The 10,674-nt window shown below is 37.2% G+C and overlaps 1 protein-coding gene across 3 annotated transcripts in view; it reads left to right on the top strand.

Annotated features, from left to right (window-relative positions):
- eogt (EGF domain-specific O-linked N-acetylglucosamine (GlcNAc) transferase) overlaps positions 1 to 10,674 on the top strand; it is a 37,641-nt gene that overhangs the window by 570 nt on the left and 26,397 nt on the right. The window contains exons 1-6 of one of the 3 annotated variants that reach the window (XM_073072358.1): positions 28 to 166; positions 560 to 574; positions 2,573 to 2,789; positions 5,812 to 5,912; positions 9,042 to 9,150; positions 10,056 to 10,150. In XM_073072358.1, the coding sequence (XP_072928459.1) occupies positions 123 to 166; positions 560 to 574; positions 2,573 to 2,789; positions 5,812 to 5,912; positions 9,042 to 9,150; positions 10,056 to 10,150 (581 nt within the window). In that variant the 5' untranslated portion in view covers positions 28 to 122. Of the gene's footprint in view, positions 1 to 27; positions 167 to 273; positions 335 to 559; positions 575 to 2,572; positions 2,790 to 5,811; positions 5,913 to 9,041; positions 9,151 to 10,055; positions 10,151 to 10,674 lie in introns of those variants that run through there. The other 2 variants (XM_073072359.1, XM_073072357.1) reach the window with 2 other exon arrangements.

Below are 10,674 nucleotides of genomic sequence, written 5' to 3'. Positions count from 1 at the left end.
ATGTAAACCGCGATGTCATCCCTGGAACCGTCACATCTCTGCGATGTTTTCTACCCCGAGCGGCGGAGGCACTTCCCATCGCTTCCCTGCTTCTGGGGGAAGGTTGTGATGTTGCACTTGTGATGGCGCCGTGCTTGTCCAGCTTCTTCCTAGTACGCCGGCCCAGGTAGCAAGTCCTAGGGACGATACATTGTTACCACAAAACTCCGAGAGTCTCATCAGCTGTCCGGTATTTAGTGCAGGGTTTGTGGGGACGTGTGGAGAGAAAAGAAAAAAGCATCTAAACCACTTTTCGGTGTGAACACTGGTTGAGAGCGAATCCTTTCTCATTAAGGTTTAGTAAACTCGTAGAATGAGAAGCTGGGGTAGATTAAAACAGGTTATAATCGTTAAAATCGCAGCTAGACTACGCAAGAAAATTCTTGGCCCGTCCGATAAAGATTTGTGTTGTGCTTATTACTTGTCGATTTGCCCTGTTTATGTGTTGGGGGTTCTGGAATGGCATCATTGTGCACCCTGCCCCTAGACCTGACATGTTTCTGTTTTTTTCTCTCCACAGATGGTGTCTGACTTGGTGAGTGTTTCATGCAGATTTGCTATTAATTCGGATTTCCAAAATTACGTTTAATAATTTAAAAAAAACACCACTGTCTTTAGAAAGTGATCAAGTAGAACGCAAAAAGGGATTTGATTTCCGAAGCAGCCCTAGTGAACTGGGAAATTAAGTGAGGAACGTTAGAATGACTGAAACATGGATTATGTCATTTTGCTCATGAAGGGACACATGCAACTTGAAATCACAAGCTTGACAAAAAGCAATTACTGTTAATCCTGAAAATCTGAAATAAAAACAAGAATTGCTGAAGATAATTAGTTAACCAGGTAGCATCTGAGGTGATAGAAAGTAGATCTCATTAAAAATGATGCTGCTTTGCTTGCTGACTCTCTCAGAATTTTCTGCCCCCAGTTAGGACCCATGAGGGTTCCCCACTATGCTTGTGATTTGCAAAAAGTGAGTGGAGTTGAAGTTGAAATTGTTCATTGTGAAAACAAGAGGGACACTGGTTTGTCTTTTCAAGAAGGAATCACGGATTCCTCAGAGCATCTTGGTAGAAGGGGAGGCGCAGAGGGATTTGATGTCCTGGTGGGACCGGCAAACTGCAAACTTTTGATGCAAGAGATAATCTTCAGAGATAGCATGGATGCAAATAGGAAGAATATGGAGGAGGGAGCAAAGGGTAGGGTCAAGGTGGAAATGAGCTCTGTTTGATAGAAATAGGCTGCGATCATTGTTCTGCCCAGAGAATCCTGCTTGTGGATCTTGGAGAAGAGGTTGAAGTGAGCTATGCGTGGTTGGAGAATGAAGAAGATGGGGTTTATGGAAGCAAGATATCCAAAGGAAATGAGTTCATTGACTGTCTGAGAGACAATGCCTGATGTTCAGAGTTGGAAGCATATACCAGAGGAAAGTCTAAGAGGATGTCAGAGAGTTCAAACATACTTCAACCAAAAAGCAACGGTGTCTCCTTTGTTGGCAGGATTGGGAATGATCTTGTGTAAGAGAGTGCTGAACATTCACAGGGGGGTTTCAAGTTAGTATGAGTGATGACAGTGATTGTCTTGATATTTTCAATGTTTTGTTGACAGTTAGCGATGAGAGTATGAGGGCCAGCGGGAGGTGTCTGTGAACGTTAACAACCTGTGAACTAGGATAACTTTAAAGATTCAAAGCCCGTTTATTATCAAAGAATGCATAAACTATAGAGCTTGAAATAAGTCCTGACCAAGGGTCTTGACCCGAAACGTCGACAGCGCTTCTCCCTATAGATGCTGCCTGGCCTGCTCTGTTCCACCAGCATTTTGTGTGTGTTGATCTTGAAATAAGTCTGTTTACTGCAACACGCAAGTAGCTGTAAGTTTCTGGATATGGCCCCAAGGGAAGGAGGCAGGGTTGCCTTGAGGTCTTCAGTGTTTGGAAATTTGGTTCCATTCAGGATCACAAGCCCCTGGCCCAATGCCTAAATATAAGTTATGGTACTCACTGTGTCATTTCATGTGATCATTTGAGACTAGCAACCTAACTGGGTACTATAACAAGGCAGTGTCTAAAGCAGTGCTAACAATTGGAGCTGTATTTTCTGTTAACTAATAGATTTGAGACAGACGTGTAGTCACTTGTTTTGTTCCAGGATTTATATCTCATGTAGGTCACATAGATATTAAATTGATTATTACCTCCAGCTGGTTAAACACAGGTTTGAATCATGCAGATGTTTGTTAATCTCTTTTCATTATTTCTATGTCTCATTTAAAGGCAAGATTAAATCACAATCTGTGGCAGTAATTCCATTTATTACAAGAGAAAGAAGCTGTGTCAATGAATTATATTTTAGTAACGCTGTTTACTTAAACATAATTTGAAGTTTTGGAGTACGTTTTCAACAGAATAAACATTCTAGAGCATCAGTTCTTTGTTTTATTCAGTAAAGTCATTAATTTTAATATTTATATCATTCTCTGTTGCTAAGCCACAAATGGAAATCTATTAGGACTTAATTTTTTTCCCCCTCAGGTCTCCTATCTTTTCAGTCGTGATATTAATACTGCTTCAGTTTGCAATGGGACCAGCTGGAGGATTTGGACTAGAAGACAAAAACAATGTGGATAGTGCCAAGGAAGAGCCTTTGTACAGTAACATTCGATTGCCTGTTGAACATATTCCTTATTTTCTACACAATAACATAGATATAGCTATTAGTTGTGAGAAAGACTCTCTCTGTCCATTTAAGGTAGGTTTAATCTTATTTGTGCACTTTGTGATGGGAAATAATGCTGTACTTTTAGAGGAAAAAAAGATGGATGGGAGGAAAACAGGAAAACAAAACAGCATGGGGCAAGTATGGTATGAAGCTCGAACCACCAGTCCAAAGGGACGTAGAACTGTTCAAGAGCAACATCGAAGCAGGGGTTGGCTGGACGTTCAAAGAAGGAAAGGAGAACCCTGCAAATCTAAGAGGGTCAATGTCCAAAGCAGTAAAGGATCCCTGGAGTTCCCGCAGAACATCCTGTAAAAAGGAGCAAGGAGACTGGCAGGAGAAAAGACACATCATGGAGGAAAATGGTGAAACCAGCAATTCAAGGATGTGGCAGGAAACAAGGGGCCGGGAGAGCTGGCTGGTGCATCCCCTCCCACCCCTACCCTGGAAACTGAGAGCCATGAGCCTTTTCTCAAGACTATCAGGGAAAATGTGGGTACGAGAGTGATGATAATCCCAGGCAGTAGAGGCATTCAAAACTTCCCTGTACATGGGTGACAACATTGACTACTGAGTAGACTGTGTTAATTTGCAGATTGATGTGCATATCATCAATTTGAATTGGTCTTGGGGGTGGGGCAGGGGAGAAAGAGTATCAAAGACAATTGCAGCAAGTGCTAGGTCATGTTCTTTATTCACACTGGTCCATGGTGTTGACAGTATGGCTATGGGAGCAAGAACATGATGAGTGGAATGTATAGATAAAGTAAAAGCTTGTAGACAGGCAACAGTGATGTTTGATCACTGAATAGAATCTGATCATCAGCTGCTGGATGCTCCCACTGGAGTGCCTGCTGTTGTGGTGGCCTATACTTACGACCACTGTCGAAATCATGACTTTTCCAATTCATCTGGAACTGAAAATTGAATTAAGGTTGCAGGACTTTGTTACATAAATGACCAGAAAAAAAGGGGAAAACTGTACCAAATGTGGTCCTCATTCTGAAGGCTGCTTTTTGTGTGGCTGCATAGATATGCAAGCATGAAGTTTCATTATATGTTGCGATTCTTTCTGTTATGAGGTTGGGTTTGACCACGTTGCCGTGGATTAATGCTTTTAGTCTGCATTGTCACCTGTCCCTTGTAAAACACTTTATGCAGAAGAGCACATTTGACTTTAAAATTATCAGCCACTGGTCTGCATAAAATGTTAACAGAGCCCCGTAGGACTAAGAATTTTGACATGTTTACTTTTGAAATACAGTAAACTGTTTGAAGATTGTCTATTTCAAAAACAAAGTGAGTATACTGTGCAATTAATGTTCCCTCTAATTTATTTTACAGCTGTGTGACCAGCCATTGCTCTGAGCAGGAAATTGTTACATGGCCTGAAAACTGCGTGGCATTTAAATATTTATTTTTTGTATTTGGCATACTATGAATATTTAGAATGAGAATTGAAAAATCACATACTTTAGATTTTATTTATTAATTGAAGGATGTAATGAAATAGAGTACAACAAAAAAAATCTTTCACATTTCATAAACTTTTTCTCATCTGTCTTTATTACAAATGCATTGTGTATAAACACTGTCCAGATAAATTTCACATCCAGCTGAAAGGTGCGTCTTAATCGTCATTAGATCATCCAAATGCTTCACTTCTAGTCTGTTTCTGAATATATGTTTGCTTGAATTCACAAAACTGAATCCACGTTCACAGTCAGAACTAGAAATTTGAAATGTTCCAAGGAGGTCAACAAGAATTGACAGTTCTTCAAATTCTTCATTCTTAAACATATAGTTCAACAGTCCTATCAGTGAACATTTTAGTTGAATCAGTCTTAACTTTCTCGAAAGGACAAATTTGAAATCATAGTATTGCTGCACTATTTTAGTGGCAACACTTTTGTTGTAATTCATAATAGTAGCTGAGCTTTTTTTGTCAGTCGTACAACATTCTCGCTTCCAAATTCAAAATTGGTTGCATTTGAAAAGCAATGGTGTCCAAAGCTTGTCATTCTCTTAACTCATCGACAGGATATCTATTATCCAAATGATGACACATACATTGAATGAATCGAGTAACAGCCGCAGTATCAACATCAGAACTCAATAGATGTAAGCAGAGCTTTCACTTTGTCACTCCGATAAACGGTATTGCCAAGGTACTGTGACCGTAACTTGTTAATTTTTGCTTTCACGTACTGCAGTGCTTCAATTGTTTTCAAACAGTTTTTTCTGAAGGAATTTATAAAGATATCAGATCTGAAATAGTATGAAGGACAGCTAATGCTGCTCGATATTGTGGATTGCTCAAAATCGCAATTATATTGTATTGACGGATTTCAAAATTATATTAGCATTATATAAAAGAAAATTCCTGCTGTGTGGCAACAAAGGCTATGTGGGCGGAAGCATTTCAGTTACTGAGCAACGTGCACCCAGAGGAGACGGCATTTTCAACCCCTCTGTATTCAAGAATTCAGCAAATGGTCATTCTACATTCTGGTCCCTAGCCATCCTGCACTAAATCAGCCATTATTTGTTGGCTGAAGGTTACTAGGGGTAATTACCCACCAAATTTTTATTTTTGTTTGCATTAAGAACTGTCTAAGCTGTACTTAGATATTCTTTCAACATTGATGAAATTGTCAATTTACAGAACTGGGGAATGTTGAGTGAATTTTTGCCCTGCTAATGTGATTTATAGGACCATGTCTCTAAATCAGTTTCTAAAATATATCCAATATTTTAATACATTTATATCACCACTGAGCTATAAATCTTTGCCATTATCACTAATTACTTGCATTATTTTAGTTGAACAATAATACCTTTTGGAAGTATTTTTAAACTAAGAATAAAAATGAATGTTTTAGAAAGAATAAGAGCATTCATTCTTTTAAAATCTTTTTTCTATACCACATTTAACCATTTTGTTCTTATGTTAACAAGTCAGTCCAATACATTTTTAACAGTATGTAAAGAATGAGTATTCAGTAATTTATTTAAAATTAAATTAGACATCAAGCTATTTCTGCTTTTTCTGTAGAAACATTTGAGAGAGCTGGAATCTTGCTGGGGTTATGAAAAGAATTGCAAACCAGAATACAGATTCAGTTACCCAGTGTGCTCTGAAGCTGCTTCAGGATGGTAAGACCCTCATCAAAGGTAATAAAGAGAACAGTATATGAATTTGGAGTTATGTCTCATTCATGAGAAGAATTGATGTGTTGATTGTTGACTAACGATGCAACAAATGCATTTATAATTTGAGTTAAATTTGAAGCTTAATTATCTCTTGGAATATTGGGAATGATTATTAAATTAAGTTTCAGCAGGATTTAGAGTTTAATTTTATGGCTCTATACTAAGAATGTATTCATTTTATAGCCATTTGTCGTTTTGTCCTGAAGATTGACAGCAAATTTTAGACTTCTTGTGAGCATTTAATCGTTTACTTAATCAGTGAAACTGCTTTAAATTATTTTCTTTTAAGGGAAAATTCAACTCTTCAGATTTCAGATGAAGCTACTCATCCCCTTATCAAAGCTTTAAAAGACATTGAATATGACAGTTCAACAAATCCTCTATCACAAGTGTAAACTGTAGCTTTAAAAAGTAAACACTATTTATTGTAATTGCTTAACTAGAACCTCAGAGTTTTGGATTGCCATAAATGATTTATGAAATGTATTTATTATAATTACTTAAAATACAATTTAATTTGTGATTCATTTCTTACAAACTTTTTTTGATTTCTGTGCAAGTGTTTGCCATGGTATAAACGTGACTCAACAAAATACTACAGCGATGCTGCTAATAGAGCTACTGCCTCACAGTTCAAGCAAACTGGGTACAATCCCTGTCCTCCTGTACTGTCTTTGTAGAGTCTGAATGTTCCTCTTGTAACCCCATGGGTTTTCTCTGGCTACTCTGGCTTCCTCATGTATTGGTAGGTTAATTGGCCTCTGTAAATTGCCCCTAGCTTTAAGGGGAGTGGTAGCATCCGGGGTTGTTGATAGGAATGTGGGGAGAATAATTTATATGAAAAAATGGTGGGAACTGGGATCACTTTGCATTGGCATAGACTTGATGAGCTAAATGGCTTTCTATGTCATATGGTAATTGGTGTATTTTCTCTATTTGGCTTCAGTTGACAGATGACATGACAGATTCAATATTTTTCTTGCCCTCTTAAGCATCAATGTAAATATTGTGGTATAATTATTGATTTTAACTTTTTAGGGATAAATGATAAGTTGTTGTTAAATTTGAACCACCTTCTCCCAACTCTCACCTAAAAGTGATTGCGTTTATGTTGGGTGGGAAATTCGATGTTGACACTTTAAAACATGGTACTGATCTGCTGTAAAGCCGACCCTTTCTGGTTTTAGCAAAGTCAACGATATTGTTGGGCTGGTGTGTTTGGATCTCAGCAAGCCCTCAGGAAGGTATTAAAATTTTTTAAAGGGATTCCACTTTGCCACAAAGTTTGTAATTTAAACTCATAAAACCTGGCCTCTGAAAGTCGAGCCAGTGAAAGTTGGAATGTTTTGCACCTTGTGATTAAGGGCATGAAACTATGTAGACAGATTCATTTGATAAGAGATTTTATTGGACAACCCACAAGAATAATACAAGTTGGTTGTCTCCCTGTCTGGTTGTTCTGAAGAAAATTCTTCAGGGGCTAGAATTGTGCTAGTCAAGGTTTTTCGCCCAAAAAGAGTTTCATTACATATCCTGGAAACACATTGTCTTTGGCTGTAGCCATCACTCATAGCATCTTAGCTAATGTCTTATGTCTCGTTTTGACTTAGAACTATGGTAACCAGAGGCCTTAATACTGAACTGAATCTTTCAGACATCATTCTTCTTGTTGTTTGATTAAAATTCTCTTAGCCATTTTCTTTTCTTCTCGATTCCTAATGGTTTCCATTTATTAATAGACTTAGCTTAATTTAATTCCTTTACATTAAATGCCAACTGTTTCTTCATCATTAATACTAATGGCAAGCCATTTATCCTGTCATGTTGTTTTCTCTATGCTGCAACTGTTGGTGTACGGAGTTTACCAAAATGTTATACGAATAGATAGATAGATACTTTATTCATCCCCATGGGGAAATTCAACATTTTTCCAATGTCCCATACACTTATTGTATCAAAAAAAAACAATTATATACAATACTTAACTCAGTATAAATATGATATGCATCTAAAATCACCCTCTCAAAAAAAGCATTAATAAATAGCTTTTAAAAAGTTCTTAAATAGTTTACTAAAATAGCTTTTTAAAAAGTTCTTAAATAGTTTACTAAAATACTTTTTAAAATAGCTTTTGTTTTATAATGCTCCCCAGTACTTTGCATTCTTTGCAGCCTTTCAACTTAAAATTCTTTGCTTTAAAGTATTTTCTTTCAAGGGAGAATTCAACTGTTCAGATTGCAGATCAAGCTAGACATCTCCTTAATCAAAAGTATAGATGGAGCAGTTGCACGTTTACAGTTTGTTGATTCAATAGCTCCCTGTTCAGATAGCTTCTTCACATCTGCTCTTAATCATAAAGGACAGAAAAGAGCAGATTTACAGCAAGAGGAGTATAGAGACTATGTCAGTACGGAGTGAATACCAGCTTAATGCATGTCATCATCATGGGCACTACCTTCCAGGTTCTAATTTTTCTGCACAAACATTTATCAACTCTTATTTAAGTAGTGATTATTTGAATCCTTGTCTTTGTGACTTGGAGTTGAGAGTGCTGGCCTCTAAGCTACAGCTGACAATATACTTGACTGGCTGACTTCCTAGTTGATTAATTTTGTGTTGCACAATTTCATTTTCATCTGCAGCTTCCATAATATTTGAATCAACACTTAGAAAATTTGTTGGTAACTACAGAATGAGGCTCTTTATGCTGTTGTAGCTTCCCCAGAATGGTATTTCACACTATTATACCAAGTGGATATTCGTTTAAATGCCATGTGTGCTGGTGTTCGAAGCATTTATACTTTAACATGCTCTGAAATTCAGTTTAATTTTGGTTTTAATAATATGACAGATTAATGTTCAGAGCTTTGATCTTGAGCTCTTGGGATTTCAAGCAATGGAAACAGTGCAAAATGCACATACTGGTTCAGATCCTCCATTAAACCCAGCTTTATTGCCATTATTGTTATGCAGCCAAAAAGCAGATTGAGATTTTGAGGATTTGCAGCTCAGCCAGTAAATGGATAAACCAAATATTAACAAACTAGGTTTTCATGTTATGTCTTGTTACAGGGCCAACACAATAGAGGGAGCAGAGGAGATTTTTTGGAAGCAAGGCGATTTTGGTTACGTTAAAGAAATGCTTCATGAAATGAAAACACTGTGTGAACCAGTCAAATCAGTAAGATTTTTTTCTGATCTACCTTTTTAAATTGGTTTAATTTGAAATTAGTCTTGTCTCTCCATTTTTATATTGCTACAGAGTTTGTGATTGTAACAATAGCAAAACCAACTACATTTACCATCATTACTTAGGGTAATTGCAACTTCTGCTGTCTGTGGGTGCACAGTAAAACCTAAAAAAACCCACAAAATATTGTCACTGCTGCCCTGCAACACCGTAGGTTCCATGTTGTTAACTTTGCCAATCCGGACGGTTAAAAAAAAACAAGAATGTGGACTTTTAGTGCATCCTTAACGCTGTAAAAGCTATTGTAAATTATGGCCACATTGAGTATGGTGCAACTGAGTTTTTACATGGAGACAACCATTGCTGAGCAACCCCTCCATCCTTGAAAAATAATGTCACTTTATACTTTTAGGAAGTTATTTTCTCAAATTTTAAAATTTCGTCAGCTGTAAAAATGCCAAATAAGTTTCAAAGTTTTTTTTTCAAATTTGTTGGTGACACTTCAGCTTCTGCCTTCCTTCCAACTTAATGCCCAATGTCATTTTACTTCCCATAAATTTTTTAACTGCTACATCATATTAGGACTCTTTATCTCCTGATGTACTGTCTGTAAGAATACTACAAAATAATTGGCTTCTTAGCTTGTCTGATGGCATCACCATTGCTGGATACAGATATCACCAACAGAAGATGGTTGATTCCCAATTACTTTTTAAAAGGGAGAGTTCATGCTACAAAGCTTCTTTTAATCTTAATGGCTAAAAGTTGGTGGTAAGCATTGTTCGCACGTTGATTGTAAAGTTCACCCATTAGTTTCTGAATGATTTTTAAAAAAAATGTGGGCTTTGATTTTATTCAAGTTTGACTTTTGTTTCTTCTGTGATGTTTCATTTCAGGGTGATTCTTTCCTGGCGTGCACAAAGTACACTCGTTATTGTAGAGCTTCTAACCTCTACATTGATTTGAGAAACCCAAGAAGGAACACAGATAGGTCTTTATCTTCAGATATCTTGATTGTAATAGCAGAATCTTTATATTAATGTGTTTTCAAAATTTGCTTCACCTTCCTAATGTAGCTAGCAACAGTTGACGCCTGTATGATGATGCAGTTTTCTTTTTCCAGTCACACGGTGAGTGTGCTATGTAGATTCTCGGAATCTAAAGCAGTCCAAGTGTGTAGTATCGTGACCTTTTGCTCAAAATGGTCTTCTATTGTTGTCACTGCATTCTCTGGGTTTTGAGATTACTGATGAGGCTAATTTGGAATCCACAAATTTAATCATTTTAGGGTAGGAGATAAATTTGTGAGGTGGTGTGTCCTTTTGTGTACACTGGCTTCTGGGCATTTCTACACACTGACTCCAGGTTCTCAGTGCTATTTTAACACAATGCTCGTTCCTTCTCATCATTTACAGTGGTCTTGGGACAGGGTTTCCGAGGAGTCAGTGTGGAAATCTTGAGAACATTCTTGAAACTTGGAACAAGAAGAATTTCAGATTTGTATATTTTGATAAT

This window comes from Hemitrygon akajei, chromosome 19, assembly GCF_048418815.1.
Source record: "Hemitrygon akajei chromosome 19, sHemAka1.3, whole genome shotgun sequence".
Taxonomy (NCBI): Eukaryota; Metazoa; Chordata; class Chondrichthyes; order Myliobatiformes; family Dasyatidae; genus Hemitrygon; species Hemitrygon akajei.
This window is presented reverse-complemented; position numbering and strand designations above follow the sequence as displayed.